The sequence below is a fragment of the Rhinoderma darwinii genome, chromosome 3 (genome assembly GCF_050947455.1).
Source record: "Rhinoderma darwinii isolate aRhiDar2 chromosome 3, aRhiDar2.hap1, whole genome shotgun sequence".
Taxonomy (NCBI): domain Eukaryota; kingdom Metazoa; phylum Chordata; class Amphibia; order Anura; family Rhinodermatidae; genus Rhinoderma; species Rhinoderma darwinii.
Genome location: NC_134689.1, coordinates 28,444,582 through 28,463,599, shown reverse-complemented (window position 1 = coordinate 28,463,599; position 19,018 = coordinate 28,444,582). Strand labels below are relative to the sequence as shown.

The 19,018-nt window shown below is 41.4% G+C and overlaps 1 protein-coding gene across 3 annotated transcripts in view; it reads right to left on the bottom strand.

Moving 5' to 3' along the window:
• RNF130 (ring finger protein 130) overlaps positions 1-19,018 on the bottom strand; it is a 211,872-nt gene that overhangs the window by 121,290 nt on the left and 71,564 nt on the right. For all 3 annotated transcript variants that reach the window (XM_075856194.1, XM_075856193.1, XM_075856195.1), the window contains exon 2: positions 8,048-8,242. In XM_075856194.1, the coding sequence (XP_075712309.1) occupies positions 8,048-8,242 (195 nt within the window). The remainder of the gene's footprint in view (positions 1-8,047; positions 8,243-19,018) is intronic.

Below are 19,018 nucleotides of genomic sequence, written 5' to 3'. Positions count from 1 at the left end.
TGCCAAGCTGAATTATCCCTTATGTGCAGGCAACACATTGAAAATCAAGCTTTGAGCGGGACAAATGAGTCATTGATACAGACTGGTTGATATGGATACACTGTCTAATAACTACAGTGGCTAAAAAAAAAAGTCCCTTTTGCTCTGGAGGACCCAGCATATCTGTGCATTACATGGAAGCACATCGATATCAATGGGCACTGTGTAATGCTTCGTTCCTCCTGTGGTGGCACTACAGGAAAATTAAACACTTGCTGCCAAGTTCCATCATAGATTACACCTGATCGCTGTAGGGCTCTTCTAACAAACAGGGATTGTCAAAAGCTGAAAACCCCATTAAAGGGGAGTTCTTGACATATGCAAATTATTTTGTTAATTAGCACGTGTTTTATTTAAATCTTGAACATCTAAGGCATCGAAACCTCTACAGACCCAAGACTTGCAGTAGGCACCATGACCATGTTCAATGCTGCTTGCTTAGAGGTTGCCTAAGCTTCATTGCATCTTCCTCCTCTCTCTGTCCCTAGAAGGGCAAGTTAGTAAAAACGCAAAAATATGCACTTCCTAATTTAAAATACACAGGTACCTCTGCCCTGTGCACTCTGCAAGCACGTACAGAGTCCACAAGAAGTGATCCTAGACATAGCTGTCAACTGGAAGTCAATAAGGATGTGGTCATATGGCCCAATATACTTCAACAACATTGCGTAAAAATCTGAGAACTAAAAAAAGAACACCTTGTTTACTTTGGAGACGCCTATACGAAAGTGGGAGGAAGACCGCAAAACAGGACTAAAGTTCAGGAAACATTTTCACAGAGGGTGAGCTCTCAAATGGTTATACATTCCTCCACGCCACACAAATGTAAAAAAAAATATAATAGATCACTAAAATGAAGGCGGCAGACAAAAAAAACCTCCACAGGAGGCACAAGATGACATCAGTGCGTCAGCATAACACAGAGCACATGGGCGCAGAAGGTCGTACAGATTGGGATAAAAAAAAATAAAAAAATGCAGTGCACTAAGAAATAACTTCTGAAATACACAAGAACCCTGTAGTCAATATAGCCAAGCCCAAATGGCTGCTACCACAGAGCAATAGTTGCACTCATGCCCATTATAGCAAATGTTAGTAAAATATCTCCGTCACTAGTACCAGCATAGCTTCTCTTTAGGGTCACCCGTTACGTAAATACTGTGGATTTTCCACAACGGAATTAGTTGCAGAAAATCTGCAGCAAATACAGCAGCAAAGAGCAAATCTCATCCACACGCTGCGCAAATACGGAGTGGAAAAAAACCACAGAGAAATTTACATACAGTGCAGAATTTTATTCCGCAGCATGTCAATTGTATTTGCGCAAACACTTATTTGTTGCCGGTTTTCCCCATTGAATTCAATGGGTAGGTAAAACCCGCAACAAATAGCAGTTGTTGCGTTTTTTTTGTGGCAGGTTTGCAGCGATTCCGCCATAAAAAACTCAACTCAAAAAAATAATCTTATACTTACCCAGGAGTCTGTGTTTCTTCCTCCAAGTCGTCCACCTGGGATGACTTTTATCCCATGTGACCATTGCAGCCAAAAACAAGCTAAAGCAGCGGTCACATGGGATGAAATGTCATCCCAGGAGGCCGGCCTCAATGACGTCAGAAGACCGGCCTCCTGGGATGATAATTCATCCCTTGTGACCGCCGCTGCAGCCAATCACAGGCTGCAGCAGTCTCCTGGGATGACCAGGCCGGCAAGTGCTGCAGTTTTCCGCAGTAGACATTCTGGGCGAAAAACTCCACAACAGTTTGGTGCGTTTTTTCACCCGGAATTCCCTGCAGCGAATTTTACGCAGCATATCCGACCAGTGTCAACTCAGCCTTAAGTCTCCCAAAAGCTATTGTTGGGGTTCACAAGTGGGAGGGGGGAGTCCAATAGAGCGTACAGTGCAGAATCCAGGGTGGTGTGTACACGTAAGATACACCGAGGACTAAAAATCGTTAGCTCGTATATCGGCTGATCGTTGACCTCGTTTGTCCGATAACTGGCCCATGTAAAAGGGTCACGCTGAACATACAATAACCAGTCCGTAGAGGGAGAAGATGACCTTCCTAAGTCGCTGTGCTCAGCCACGGCATGTGGAGAGTAATGCACGCTTTACCTCCATCTATATATTCCTTTAAAATAGAACAAAGTTCATAATTCTAGACTAACAGTGATAATAATTTTCGCAATATACAGAAAATGCCAAAACCAACAAGACCCAGAAACCATAGCAAATTCCCCAGTAACGGCCCATTCGAAGGGGTTAAAAGGCATAGCTGCTTGCTGCCGAGTTGGACGAAGGCCAACACTTGACAGCAGGCCCGTCTTGGGGACGTGAAGGGGCTGTCACGGCTGCTCAGCTACTACTGCACATTTGGTACATTTAGCAGACCATGGAGTTTTGTTCAATAATTAACCTGATCCCCCAAGGTCTTGCCTGTAGAAACTGCCGGATTTGTTTCAGCCTCTAGTCTCAAATTTCGTACATAGACAGAATAGACCAAGTCCAGATATCACATCAATAGAGAATATATCAGCAACAACCGGAAAGGCGTAAGAAAATAGTTCATAAGGCCATGTTCATACGACACATACCACTGGTATCTGACCAACCCTATTGTCTTTTAATGGGATTCATCGGGTACCGTCATTGTATCCCTCATTTTGAAGGGCAGAAAAGCGCTACATGCAGGCTCCGACGCAGATGTGAACAGAGCCTAATATTTGTAATTATAATAGTTCTTATAGTTGGATTAGAAAAGTTATAAAATGACACAACAGTCACAATAAAGAACTGCAGAACAACGATGAATGGAGCTCAAAGTTGTATCTGGTTATGATTTATTCCGGTGTGATGTGACGGTCACATACTTTTTTTTAAAGATGTGATACTATTAAACTGTTAGGCCTCATGCACACGGCCATGCCCAAAATCACGGGCCGTGATTGCGGGCACGGCTGGCGATGGCCACGGACAGCGGCCCAGATTTACGGGCCGTGCTCCCATACTTTGTATGGGACATGTAGGACATATTCTATCTTTTGCGGTACTGTTCTATGGCACGGACACCTATCCGTAGCAATATGGAATCGGGTCCGCAGTCAATAGAACTGAATGGGTCCGTAATTGCAGATCATATCACAGTCCGCATTTACGGAGAATTTTAATTTAACCCCTTAGTGACCAGCCCATTTTAGGCCGTAATGACCAAGCTATTTTATTCGTTTTTCTATAGTCGCATTCAAAGAGCTATAGCTTTTTTATTTTTTCGTCTACATAGCTGTATGAGGACTTGTTTTTTGCGGGATTAGTTGTGCTTTTTAATGGCACCATTTTTGGGTACATATAATTTTTATATTAACTTTTATTAACCTTTTTGGGGGGGGGATTATAAAAAAAAACTGAAATTCTGCCATTGTTCTATGCGTTTTTAAATTGACGCCGTTCACTGTGCGGCGTAAATAACATGTTACCTTTATTCTATGGGTCGGTACGATTACGTTGATACCACATATGTGGAGGTTTTTTTATGTTTTACGACTTTTGCACAATAAAAACACTTTTGAACTAAAATTATTTGTTTTTGCATCGTCGCTTTCCAAGAGCTGTAATTTTTTTATTTTTCCATCAATGTAGTGATTTTTTGGGCTTGTTTTCTGCGGGACAAGATGTAGTTTTGAATGGTACTGTTTTGGGGTGCATGGGACTTATTGATTCATTTTTATTATGACTTTTTTGGGGGGCAATGGAAAAAAATTGCCATTTCGCCATGGTTTTTTGCGGTGTTCACTTTGCGGTTTAAATGACCTATTAACTTTATTAATGGAGTCATTACGGTCGCGGCGATACCACATATGTGTACTTTTTTTTTTTTTTACACTTTTACTAAATAAAACCACTTTTTATGGAAAAAAATTGTTTTATTTATTTTTTTACTGTACTTTTTATTAATAATATTTATTTCACTTTGATGACTGATTTTATTAGTCCCACTAGGGGACTTTACTGTGCGATATTCCGATCGCTGCTATAATGCTCTGGTATACTTCGTATACCAGAGCATTATTGCCTGTCAGTGTAAATCTGACAGGCAATCTGTTAGGACGTGCCTCCCGCGCGTCCTAACAGGAATATGTCCAGGGCAGACCTGGGGGCTTTTATCAAGCCCCCGGCTGCCATGACACCCCATCGGAGACCCGCGATTTCATTCGCGGGCCGCCGATGGGTGACAGAGGGAGCGCACTCCCTCTGTAAACAAAGTTAAATGGCGCGGTCGCTATTGACGGCGGCATTTAACGGGTTAAACGGCCGCGATCGAAGTAAACTTCGATCGCGGGCGTTGGAGCAGGAGCTCAGCTGTCATCAGACAGCAGAGCCCCGGCTCCTGCCTGCACGGGAGACCCGTGCAGGACTTAGACTAGGCTGACGTGAAAAGGCGTATTGGTGGTCACTAAGGGGTTAAACTCCTTAAAGGGGTTTTCCAATATATATATATATACACACACTACCGTTCAAAAGTTTAGGGTTACCCAGACAATTTTGTGTTTTCACACTTATATTTACCAAATGAGTTGCAAAATGACTAGAAAATATGGTCAAGACATTGACAAGGTTAGAAATAATGATTTTTATTTGAAATAATAATTTTCTCCTTCAAACTTTGCTTTCGTCTTGGAATGCTCCATTTGCAGCAATTACAGCATTGCAGACCTTTGGCATTCTAGCTGTTAATTTGTTGAGGTAATCGTGAGAAATTTCACCCCATGCTTCCAGAAGCCCCTCCCACAAGTTGGATTGGCTTGATGGGCACTTCTTGCGTACCATACGGTCAAGCTGCTCCCACAACAGCTCTATGGGGTTGAGATCTGGTGACTGCGCTGGCCACTCCATTACAGATAGAATACCAGCTGCCTGCTTCTTCCCTAAATAGTTCTTGCATAATTTGGAGGTGTGCTTTGGGTCATTGTCCTGTTGTAGGATGAAATTGGCTCCAATCAAGCGCTGTCCACAGGGTATGGCATGGCGTTGCAAAATGGAGTGATAGCCTTCCTTATTCAAAATCCCTTTTAACTTGTACAAATCTCCCACTTTACCAGCACCTAAGCAACCCCAGACCATCACATTACCTACACCATGCTTGACAGATGGCATCAGGCACTCTTCCAGCATCTTTTCAGTTGTTCTGCGTCTCACAAATGTTCTTCTGTGCAATCCAAACACCTCAAACTTCGATTCGTCTGTCCATAACACTTTTTTCCAATCTTCCTCTGTCCAATGTGTGTGTGCTTTTGCCCATATTAATCTTTTCCTTTTATTAGCCAGTCTCAGATATGGCTTTTTCTTTGCCACTCTGCCATGAAGGCCAGCATCCCGGAGTCGCCTCTTCACTGTAGACGTTGACACTGGCGTTTTGCGGGTACTATTTAATGAAGCTGCCAGTTAAGGACCTGTGAGGCGTCTATTTATCAAACTAGAGACTCTAATGTACTTGTCTTGTTGCTCAGTTGTGCTGCGCGGCCTCCCACTTCTCTTTCTACTCTGGTTAGAGCCTGTTTGTGCTGTCCTCTGAAGGGAGTAGTACACACCGTTGTAGGAAATCTTCAGTTTCTTGGCAATTTCTCGCATGGAATAGCCATCATTTCTAAGAACAATAATAGACTGTCGAGTTTAACACGAAAGCTCTCTTTTTCTAGCCATTTTGAGAGTTTAATCGAACCCACAAATGTAATGCTCCAGATTCTCAACTAGCTCAAAGGAAGGTCAGTTTTATAGCTCCTCTAAACAGCAAAACTGCTAACATAATTGCACAAGGGTTTTCAAGTGTTTTCTAATCATCCATTAGCCTTCTAACACAGTTAGCAAACACAATGTACCATTAGAACACTGGAGTGATGGTTGCTGGAAATGGGCCTCTATACACCTATGTAGATATTGCATTAAAAACCAGACGTTTGCAGCTAGAATAGTCATTTAGCACATTAACAATGTATATAGTGTATTTCTGATTAATTTAATGTTATCTTCATTGAAAAAAACTGTGCTTTTCTTTCAAAAATAAGGAAATTTCTAAGTGACCCTAAACTTTTGAAAGGTAGTGTATATATATATATATATATATATATATATATATATATATACATATATATTTTTTAATCACTGCAATGCTTCTCAATCTAAATTTGTATTTTTTAATTGACCATTATTCTCTTTTGTTTACATTGAGAGGTTTGTTTAGCTCTGTGTGTTCGTGGTCTTGCTCTTCCGGTCATACAATTCCCAGAATGCGCCGCTTGTGTCCCAGCATGCAATTTGCCGGCAGCAGGGACTCATCACGCCTACTACACCCAGCTATAAACAATCTCCGTTGCCATTTTACTGCTCTCATTAGGGTAAGGCCACACGGCGCGGTCACGGTGCATTTATGTTGCGTTTTTAAACTGCAGCAAGTCATTTTTCAATAGAAGTCAATGGTGAAATTTGTGTTCTGGACAGACTGCTGCTATTATATTACAATGTGTTCTTTGTGCGGTTGACCGCATCTTCATAATGTCCGACCGCATGCAGTTGACGACCGCGCTGCCAAAGTTGTTGCTGAACTGCTTGCGTTTTTGCTAACAGTTCTGCAATGTATTGTAATGAACTATATACAGGCAGCACCTAACAAACTTCAACACGGGTGAAAACTATGTCCATCAATTATTTCCTTTAAAAACGCAACAGAACTGCAGCATTACAGAGACAAACAACGCATGCAGTTGACCGCATGCAGTTTTCAAACGCAACAAATCCGCAACCAAACCGCGTCAACGACGCACCGTGTGGCTTTACCCTTAGATCAGTGAGAACGAATGATACACTGCAACATATCAGTGCCGTACCAAACAGGCCCCATGCACACGACTGTATTTTTCATTAGTAAATACGGACAGTAATTACGGACCCATTCATTTCTATTGGCCACCCACACCTTTCAGTATGTTTACTGATTGGTGTCCGTGTTGAAAAATTATAGAACCTGTCCTATTCTTGGCAGTAATTACGGCAAGGACTCCCCCATAGAAGTCTATGGGAGCTTCCGTATACCGTCCGTATTTACGGAAGTGTTGCTATGCAACATGCTGATGACATAATTTGCATCCTCCCTCTTTTTTTTTACGGATCCGTATATACGGATGAAATACGGATGCAATACAGACGATATTTAAGGATAGATGAAAATACTGCCGTGTGCATGGGGCCTTACATAATGGTAAAAAAACAAAAAACTTAATTTGACCCCAGAGCCGGAGTCCCAGAGCACAGCTGAGCGCTAGTATAGGCTCTGTGGAATCCCCTGACATTACTGTCCATATATGATTTCTTCTGATAGTTTCCGGTCCGCTGCTAGGGGGATAAAATGACGCGCAGTCGCTGTGATAGCGCAGGAGTGGGCATGCATGGTAAACACTGCTAGTGTAGAAACCACGCATGCTCAGAGACTAGCAGTGTTTACCACGCATGCTCAGAGACAAGCAGTCTCTAGCGGCCAATCTGGAGACCGCTAAATCAGTCACTCAGAGCAGAGGGGTGGGACTTGCAGTGCAGGAGAAATTGCTCATCAAGTCCCGCCTTAGTGGCACTTCCAAATTGAACATCGTATTCTCGGTCATTCAACTTGCATGACCGAGACAAAAAGGTATGTTTAAATTGGCCCTCCTCTAACCTATATCGCCCTGTCAGTAGTTTTGAAGCATCAAAACTGCTGACAGGTTCCCTTTAGACCACTTGCAAACCCTGTTCCAAAAGTATCATTTGGATGCATTTCAGATAAAGTATCCATATACACTTAATAGTTCTCAGTATTATTTCTGAACATTTCCACTGAATATGCAATGAATAGAGCTGAGGGACCATGTGTCCTACTGATGATAAAGATTCTACTTATTATTAGTTATTGTAGACAAATAAAATACTTAGAAGCGCAATTGCAATAATAATAATAATTCACCCCTTAGGCAAGTTTGACCTTACCTGGATGAGTCATGGTCACCGTATCTTCATTTGAATTGTTGTTATAGATGACCACAGCGGTTGCGTTGTGGGACGCGGCTCTAAGGATTTTCTCTTTGAATGTGCAGTTTCCACGCTGCAGTAGAGCAATCCAGTGCTTGGTGTTCGGAGGCACAGGGAAACGTATGTGCGAGTCACAACCCTGTCGGTCTGGAGCTGTAGAAAAAAAAAAAGGACTTCATGAGGAAAATGTACAAAATTGGGTCAACAAACATTTTTGTATCCATCCAGGAATAGGGGGATCACTGTTGTGCATTATTGTGCTATATGTGTAGTACAAGTAATACACATCTGTCTATAAAGTTATTTGCTCTGAATAATATTATAAAGAGTTAAAACTCTTACTATTAGCAGCTGTAGCATCTGTGTGTGTACCTCCCTAACTCCAGCTCCCTCCTCCCCTCTCCATAGACTTGTATGAGCAGCTTTAAACTGATCCCTTCAATGAGATGAGAGTCCATCTTATCTAAGACAAGAAGGAGAAAGTAGTAAATTTGCAGTGAAGTGAGTCAATAGTTAAGGGGGTGGGATAGGTGATTAAAGTCTATTCTGGGAATGCGCTCAAGATTGTATCATTTATCACATAATAAGTGCACAAGATTGCGGTCTATTGCTAGCGCTCTGGAAAAAGAAAGGCCTCCTGACCTATTTTTTAACGATCCAAGCCAAAAAGTCCTACAAGGGTGAGAAACAAGCAAGAAGCCTCTCCTCACTGGGTATATGGGCATGTCATCAAACAGAGATGGGGAGGATCGGATGGCTAGGATGGAATGCTGGCGGATCTGTAGGGTGAGTGGTGCTTTTTTTTTTTTTTTTTAATGCCCCCCCCCTTTTAAACAGAAGGGGTTCACCAAATCAGGATCCATATCATTAGCCAGAACCACTACAATTGATGTCCCCTAGATCTACAATGGCCCTGTAAAGTATTCAAGGGCAACCCCTTTTTAAATGGAAGAACATGCTGCGATCAGCTGTTATTGCCAAAGGTAGACATGACTGGCCAGACCTTTCTGCATAGAAAATGTAGTATTTCCTGGTGGCTATACAAATTAATGGATGACCATGTAATGCATGGATGGGCCTGGTCTGACAGAGTAGGAGTTCTCCATTCGGGCTTAAAGAAAGCATCCCGAGCAAAGGACTTCCCACCATGACGTCTATATGCCCTTCTAAATACAACACTGTTAAAAACTCTTTATCTTGTGCTGATGTGTTGGTGGATCACTGACAATTATACCAAATCCTAGTTAAGACACAGAAATTACAAATATATCATCTGAAAAAGTTACATTATAGTGCTATTGGTAGTTTACAATGCTCTCGCAACATATAAGTGTGGCGCACCAGGACCGGAGTACGTAGCTGTCAATCACACTGTGGTACCGGTCCCACCCACGCAGAGCTGCTCAACATTGTAAATTATGGGACCAAAACAGTATAGAAAAGTAAGTCATGTTTTAGTCCTATTATAGCTTAGCGTAATATATATATATATATATATATATATATATATATATATATATATATAATCAATTTGAAAAGCACGACAGTGCTGTAGAAAAAAATAAATTGCAGGTAACCGAGGACAACATCTTTTTAAAAAAGCGTCAGCTCTCTATGAAGACAAAAATTACTTGCATTTTCTATAAACAAACACTTTACTGCATATAATACGGCTCTTTGTTCTATCCACCTGTCACAACTGCGTCGCCTCGGAGAGAAGGGAGAAACAAAATATCTAAAAATCACTTTACAATTAGATCAAGCTGATTCAGTGAATGAAAAGAAAGACGGCTCGTTGTTTCTTTTGTAGCGTCTCCTTTAGTAGTGATTAAAGGGAATTGAATGTTATGGGCAGCGGTGACTAAAGAGCTGATTTGTTTCACTATTTGATGTACGGATATTCAACTAACCATCACATGACAACACGGCCACTTAGGAAATAACCGTTATTTCAGTCTCAGGCAATCACAGACTTCACAGAAGAACAAGTAACTCTTGGGATCTTGCCATAGTTCCGAACAGATATAACGCAAAGAAGAAACGTTAAAAAAAATGCCTTATAATAGTTATTAGTTAGTGTTGCCTGTAAATTGTACAGTACTTTTGGAAATAAGAGCGTGTGTGAAAATTATCTATATCTTATTTAAAAGGGTCATAAACTACCATCATGGTTGCCTTGGAGAAGTAATCTACAACCTGTGGCTGTAGGAACTAGGCCGTCAAGCCTTGCTGAGGGTTGTAGTGTTGCCACAGCTGGAGAGCCCAATGTTGGAGACCACTACTGTAGAATCAATGGTAGTACTATAGCATGAAGGCTCCTGTCTACACCGTGCTCATCGAAAAGGCCTCAGAGATGGAGAAAATGTTTACTTACGGCGTTCATGTTCTTGGTTAAAAAAAACGAATAATCTACAGAAACAAATGTTGCAAGTGCTAAAGATGGAAGGATTCACATAACATTTCACCTTTACATATAGGTAACAAGAATATAAGTTTTAGATCCATATCTATCTTGTAATAGAAAATAGACACAGAAGATCCCCTTCAAGCGATGTCCTACGGTCATAACCCTTTTGTCCCACAAAGTGCCCCATGCTAGTGCCAATATAGCTTCCTTGATGATATATCTCATTAAGATGCATGTGATATTGTATATTAACATAGATCATTCAGGGGCGAGCGATTCTTCCGGATATTCTTCCTTGCCAGCTTCCTGGCCTTCAATCTAATGTTTTTATTCTTTCTAAAATACATTTTTAGTCTAACGGCCAAGTTTTTCTTTCTGACTTTTACTGAAAAAGGACGCAGAATGACTTACCACACAGGGAGGGACAGGGTGGCAGTACTATCTTTGCATACATAATTTACAGAGAGAGACAGAAGGCAATACTATCTGAGCCTATATAGTTTCCTTGGAGAAACAGGGAGTCAGGGCATTCTGTAATTACATCATTTACAGCAGGGGTGGGGAACGTCCGGCCCGTGGGAACATTTTGTCCGGCCCGGGCTCACTCAGACCGTGCTGCCACCGCGTAATTCACAGCTTGGCACCGTCAGCGGCGGTTTTAGTGAGGTCGGTGTGTGCCAGCTCAAGAGTGGATCAGTCCGGTCACCTGAGGTCACGTGACCGGACTGGTTCCAGCCATCACATTAGGGGAGAGTTAATTAAATTGTTTGTCCAAATAGAACGGGCTAATTTTTAAGTTGATAATTCTGTACAGCCCGAGAGTGATGTTATAAATATCCAAATGGCCCTTGGCAGAAAAAAAGGTTCCCAACCTCTGATTTACAGGGAGGGATAGTGAATTAGTACTATCATTAGCTACATCATTTACAGGGAGAAATAGGCAGGCAGTTCTATCTATGCTTACATAATTTATAGGGAGACATAGGGAGGCAGTACTATGTATGCCTACATCATTTACAGGGAGAGACAGGGAGGCAGTATTAGCTGTACCTACATCATATACAGGGAGAGACAGGGAGGAAGTACTATATGTGCCTACATTATTTACATGGAGAGACAGGAAGGCAGTACTATCTGTGCCTACATCATATACAGGGAGAGACAGGGAGGAAGTACTATATGTGCCTACATTATTTACATGGAGAGACAGGAAGGCAGTACTATCTGTGACTACATTATTTACAGGGAGAGACAGGAAGGCAGTACTATCAATGTCAAAATTATTTACAGGGAGAGACAATGCTATCTGTGCCTAACACATTCTGTAGGAAAGCAATGTAATGCTTCCCCTAGCAAGGTGACCACCACATTACACTGAAACCTAAGCACAGAGAAAGTGGTTACTTAGCGGTCACTTGATCGGTTGCTATGCAACAGCACATTCTAAGTGATTATTCTAGACGATCTAATAATAATAAAAAGAGAGCGTTTATCTTAAATTACTTGTAAAGTGATCTATGCAATTAATAAAAAGTGGATGGGGAGAATATAATTATGATTGCCATACAAGTCATGTTTCTGTCCACATTTGCCGTGTAGAAAACATTAGAACTGGGACGGACAAGAATAATGGCAGTATATTAAAACCCAGATCATGTGCAACCTACAGCTGCTGTCTGTTCTCTCTCACTTGGCAATTTCTAATTTTCAGGCTGAATGCTGGCATTAACATACCATTTTTCTACCAGCCAGTTTGCACGCTCTGCGAAATAAATTATCGTTGGCCTTCTTTAAGGACGATCAATTATCTACATTTTCCTGTATGCATTAAAAATATCATTATTCAGAAGGAAAGAAATGGCAACGTAAAAAGCAAAGGCTGCTGAACTGGTGACTGCCTTGGGGGTATTGAAATATATCAGGAGGAGAAACTGGCACAGGGAGGAAGCAGGTCAACAATACAAATATATGACTATTAGTAATTCAGCGGAGAAGAATTTTTCACCAAAAAGATACAGTGATACTGGGTACGCATGCCAGCACGGACACTTCACGTGGAACATGAAAATTTAAAAATACACATGGGTACCCACCCAAGACAGGATCTGGTCCCACCAACGGTTTGCTTCACTGCCTCCTGTGTATTCATCAGTACCCAATAATTTTTTTTTATTTATTTTTTTAAATTTATGAATTTAATCTTGAATGGGGTCTGATAATTTTTCACAAAATATAAAGTGCTATTCAAAAAAATTTGAGAGATCAGGCTACATGCTGCTCATAGAAGTCTATTGAGAGGGAAGGAAGCCGTGTGAGGAAGACGGAGGCGGAGATGTCTCCTTGCTGCTGCCTCTGTGGGTGTGCTACAGAGAGATGGGGAGCAGACTCTCCTCTTTTATCTGTGTATGGGAGACATTTCTCATATACACATAAGACTGCTTATTCTATATATATATATATATATATTAAAAAAAAAAAGTTACCTGAAATGACAGGTACGCTTTAAAATAGGTTGTCCAGGCACAGGGCGGTTTTTCATACTGATGGCCTAGCTACATGATAGGTCATCAGTATATGATCGGTGGTTGTCTGACACCCGGACCCCGCACCCATCAGCTGTTCCAGCTGGATCCGGGCTTCAGATGTTATGCAGTGGCTCGTGTCGGAAGCAGATGGCTCCGTACACGGCATAGTGGCCGTGCTGCTGTACTGCAACTCTGCTCCTATTCACTATGCACGGAGGCAGCCGGAAAAGCTGAATGGTGCGGGGTCCGGATGTCTGACCCCCTACTGATCATATACTGATGACCTATCTTGTGGATCGATATCATTATGAAAAACTGCCCCGTGCCTAGACAACCCCTCTAAGATCTCTGCTTGCCATAAGTGAAAGGGAAAATTTGTGTTTACACCAGAAAAGTGAAAATTAACATCCGTACTTCTCACAGCTGAGGGTTTTCTACAGCTTCTGAGATAAAAGGCATGTACTTCAGGCTGATTAATTTTAACTATACTGACACATTGTAACAAACTAGGGACAGGAGAAAGATGTGTTCTGCTGATATATTTTGCTCAAAGAGGATTATTTAGACTGTGGCAAAGTAGAAATTGTAGAAAAGTATCAGTATTAGGTCTTCCTAGATATTCTTATTCATGTATCAAACAAGAGTCTGGCACCACTATAAATAAGATAGAGGTTCTTTTCTACACACTAAAAATGCAATGTACCATGAAAAGAGAAAAGTGAAGTGAGGAAATGCAAATGAGCACTCAATGATTTAACAAAAAATGTTTTATTCAATATTGATTGGAAAGACATACTGAGAAAATAAAATGTTACCAAATAGTACATGGTGGTACACGAGATCCGTCCCTTAAAGAGGCTCTGGCACCAGATTATAAGTGCCCTATCTCCTACATAATGTGATCGGCGCTGTAATGTAGATAACAGCAGTGTTTTTTTATTAAGAAAAACAATCTATTTTCACCAAGTTATGAGCGATTTGAGCTTTATGCTAATGACTTTATATGACGCTGACATACACTTCTCTCCATTCATGTAATCAGCACATAGTGATCCTGCGTTGTTCACTATGTGCTGTCACATGCTCAGACATTAACGTTACTGAAGTGTCTTGACAGTGAATAGACATCGCTTCCAGCCAGGACGGGATGTCTATTCACAATCCCGACACTTCGCTAACGTTTGTGTGGGACTTACAGCACAGCAAGCGTGATCTCGCGAGATTACGCTTGCTGTGCTGTAAGTTCCACACAAACGTTAGCGAAGTGTTGGAATTGTGAATAGCCATCGCGTCCTGGCTGGGGGTGATGTCTATTCACTGTTAAGACACTTCAGTAACGTTAATGTGTGAGTAAGTGACTGCACATACTGATCTAGCAAGATTACTATGTGCTGAGTAAATGAATGGAGAGAAATGTGTGACGCGGATTAATCAGCGTCATACACTTCTCGTCACAACGCACACTTGGTCAAAAGTAAAAACACACCCAGTTGGGCATTAAGAAAGTAATTAGCATAAAGATAAAATCGCTCATAACTTAGTGAAAATACATTGTTTTTCTAAATAAAAAGCACTGCTGTCACCTACATTACAGCGCCGATCACATTATGTAGGCGATAGGGCACTTATAATGTGGTGACAGAGCCTCTTTAAAGTCTAGTGCCACTAAACAATGATTAGAGTAATATCCCTAATCAGTAAATAGCGCTAAAAGATTAGATATATGCAGTAATATAAACAATTTAAAAAATCACATATATTGTTAAGTAGCAAAGACAGGTGTCCCTGAAATAAAGTGCATATAGAATAAATAATGCAAATAGTTAGGTGAACAAATATAATACAAAAAAGTATAAAGTGACCGCGTCTAGTCACATATTTCAGCTGCAGGGGAAATGTAGACACCGCAGACATTCAAATAAATGTAAATCAGGAATTTCTGGGCCCAATACAGCCAAGAAGTCTGGGCCCACCTCTATTACCGAGGGTTGGGCAACAAAAAGTGGTGCGCTCACGTTTGCATTTTATGCGCGTTAATGGATTTTCGTACTGATGTCAATTACAGTGAACGAAACCATGGGTCAGGAACATGACCGGTTAATTCCATGGATTTTGTTCAATTCAGCCAAAACGTATCCCACTGTATGGCATACAGTGGGATATGCCGCCCGGGGAATGGCCCTGGGGAAGCTCCTGAAGTCACCGTCCATATATGGACAGGGACGTTCGTAGCTTTCCCAGGGCTGGAGTCCCCGGGCAGAGCTTCCAGTAGCGGTCTGCCAAGGTACTCCGGCGCTGATCCTGATGTCCATATTTGGACAGTAATGTCAGGAGTCCAAGTCCAAAGTCCAGGGGCAGAGTGATTGCGATGCTCTGCCTGGAGACTTCGGCATTGGGAAGCTCCTGACATTACTGTCCATATAGTATTGTCAGGAGCGGTATATGTTTTTTTTGCGGGATCTCTCAGGATGGAATAGCAGTCTACTATGCTATTCCATCCTTCAAAAAGAAAGTAAACCCCATTCACAGGAGTTGTAATGTAACTTGTAGTGCATTTTCAGTGCGCAATTCGCACCAAAAATAGGAGAGTTTTATCCATGTGCAAATTTAAAAGCAAATTGTTCTTCTATACCTCTTCCAACCTACATGTATTTGGTGTTGTTTTTTTTAATGCTTTCCTGTTATCTATCTATCTATCTATCTATCTATCTATCTATCTATCTATCTATCTATCTATCTATCATCGATCGCTCTCATGTCTATCTATCCAATATCAATCATCTATCTAATATATAGATATATAGTATAGTTTTAGGCTGGGGCTACACGGCGACTTTGGCCACAACACAGGTCGCACGACCAAAGTTTACTATGTTCCATAGCCTACATGGCAAGTAATGACAGTGAACGTTGTCGCAGCCATTTTACTTGTGATGTAGGTTACTGGACAAAGTGATTTTTGACCATGGGACCTGTGTTGTGCCCAAAGTCGAGGTGTAGCCCCAGCCTAGAACTATACTATATATCAATATATATGAGATAGATAAATAGACAGATAAATATGAGAAGCCGCAATGAGGGGGGGGGGCGAGGGGGCCATGCAGGAGGGCCCACGAGGGGGGCAGGGGGTGCCGCCAGTCCGGCAGGTCCCTTTTTTCAGCCATGTGGCCGGGCCCCTGATGGCAGTACCACTACTACTACCCTGATGGCGGCCCTGCTTGTGTACTCTATAGGATAATATCTGGTCATTGCATGGCACTGTTATTTGGGTAATGTATGGTGGTAGTCACTGGCGGTATTACTTCGCACCAGAACACACTGATATTAAAGGAGTACTACTATGTTATAGCTTATCGCCGTGACACCTACCTATTAGAAATCGATGAAATATCCTAAATTACTTCATATAGTGGGAAACTGCTGGATTCACACATGCAGTTTTTGATGCAGTATTTTGTCCAAAGACTGTAGTTAAAGGGGCTGTCCAGTCATGAGAAATTGATGGACCAGCCGCAGGATAGGCCAACAATACCTGATCGGTGGGGGTCCGACTACCTGCACCCCGCCGATCAGCTGTTTTGAAGGGGCTACGTATGAGCACTGTTTCCTTTTCATTCCTTATCTGTTCTTACAAAGATTCGCCGACACACTTATAGCGGCGTTTCACAGTATTACCATTCAAGGGAATGAGAGAAGGTTGTAATAATGTGCACCGCCGCTACAAGTTTGTCGGCGATTCACAGTATGAGCAGTGACAACAATGTAGGGGAAGCAGCGCCCGTAAGCCTCCTCAAAACAGCTGATCGGCGGGAGTGCTGGTAGTCGGACCCCCCAGATAAGGAATTATTTTAGTTCTCTTTACAACCTTTAAAATGTTTTGACCTCTGTTGTGCATAATAATGTGAAACAGTGCATTTTGAGTTTTTTTTACTTCTAAAAAAAAAAATCGGTTATTAGGAGATTTGTTCAATAAAATTTGCATTATACTCCAACGGTTGATGGCTTGAAGATTATACTGACTGTCATTTGCATCGACTATTTAGGAAAATCAGCGAAAAATAACACTTGCATAATAATTTGGAACGCGGTGTATCTTTAAAAAATTTGTCATTATAATTGAATATATGCTAACTTTGATGTATTTATGTATAAAGACCGAATTAGCTTTCTTTAAGACTGGATATAATTGGCTTGACATTTGCATAGCAAAAGACATCGCGCAAGGCGATTAAAAAACAATACAAAAAAAGTGCATGGTGACTTTAAAATGGGAAATTAAAATCAGAACTATTGCCTAGAAGTTCGATTGGCATTAGGGCCAACAAACTTGACCTCTGCAATGCCAGGTGTAAAAGTCACACAATGTGACTTTTGTGCAATTCAAATAAGATATGACCTGCAAACACTGTCACGCACATTAGTAAGATCCACTCATACATAGTCTCTAGTTTTTGGAGCATTTTCATTTGAGTAATGTCATTCTTAACCCTCGTTTCTTGAGTTGATTATGCTAATTGCCAAGTTCCCAATTCTGCTAATTATCTTATAAAAACTACTTGTAGGTTCTTCATTGCTCCTTCATGTAAATTATACTGGGGCTTCTTCTTCAAGAGTTCACGAGAAAACGAGACTTAAATGCAAATAAACTGTAGAAATCTGAAATCTCCTTGAAAATAGTCTCTGTGACTTTAGAACTTTTTGCAACCAACCACGAGCTCTCCAAAATCCTGCTTTCATGTTCTAGAACAGGAAGAAGCGACTTCCGGTCAATCATATGATCTAATGGGGCTAATATCTCAGACTTCCAATAAAACAGGACACCCACCCTGATCAGTTGTTTGTCGGGAACCTGTAAAATGGATAGAGGTTGTCCCAACCCTTTTAAGACGGCTATACATATTAGCGTTTCATGGTGCAGAATCGAATGTGTGACAAGACCCAGTTGGTGGGTTTCGAAAGCCCTCTGTCAGTTTTCTGGCATAGAAAAGTCGACATTTGCAGTTCTAAATGCAAAAAATACAAAATCACCAATTCATAAAATGCCTTAAGTTATCAAACCAGTAAGTGTTCGGCTGTTATCGTTACTCCCATAAATCTGCGGCAATCGTGAGTATGCATGCTCGACCGCCGCTCTATACAAACTTCTGAGGATGGTACCTGGGTACCTGGGACCTAGTGATCATGGGACCCCCAACGATCTTACTTTTATTATCTGCCCTGCTCTATTTTCTGATCTTTAAACATATATGGGTGTGAATGTTTGTAGCATTCAGTCAAAAGTACAGTGTGAAATCTCATGTCTATGGCCAATTTATTCATATCTGCCCACTGATACTTGCATTTTTCCGTTGGGGGATACGGAGGATGAATAAGCCCTTCCGGCCATTTAAAAGTGCAGAGGTTGCTCATGTGTCACCTCCTTTCAGCTGCACAACTGTATGACAACACTTACGTATCAGACCACTGTAGGATTCCAGTGAAATGTTATATTATGGGGGTACCCAACCTCACTTTGCTCTGAATCTCCCTCTACAGGCTAAAGCAGAGAGATACATCCAGCACCATAGTCCTCCAATAAAAACAACGGGCACCCATTGAGTTTAGTGAGCGCCTTGCAATGCTGCGTAGCTACAGACAACATATAAACAGCAAAGTATATACACTTAAGCTCTCGGGCAGATAACTGTTCAGTATGAGGGTCCCAAGCAGCGTGACCCTCGTAGACCGGCTTCAGAAATAGTGTAACAAAATATTATAAAACAAAATCTAGATAAAGTTGATAAAATGTCTTTTTAATCCAGCTTTTACATATCTAGTTAGATTTTATAACATAGTTGCGCTTTTTAACAAAGACTTACTAACCTCACCATGGTAACCAGCTTCTATAAGAATACTTAAAGGGAACCTGTCATGACCTCACTTAGAGAAGCATAATGTAGTGACAGACACGCTGATTTCAGCGGTCTGTCATTTACGCAATAATGTAAGCCCTTTTCC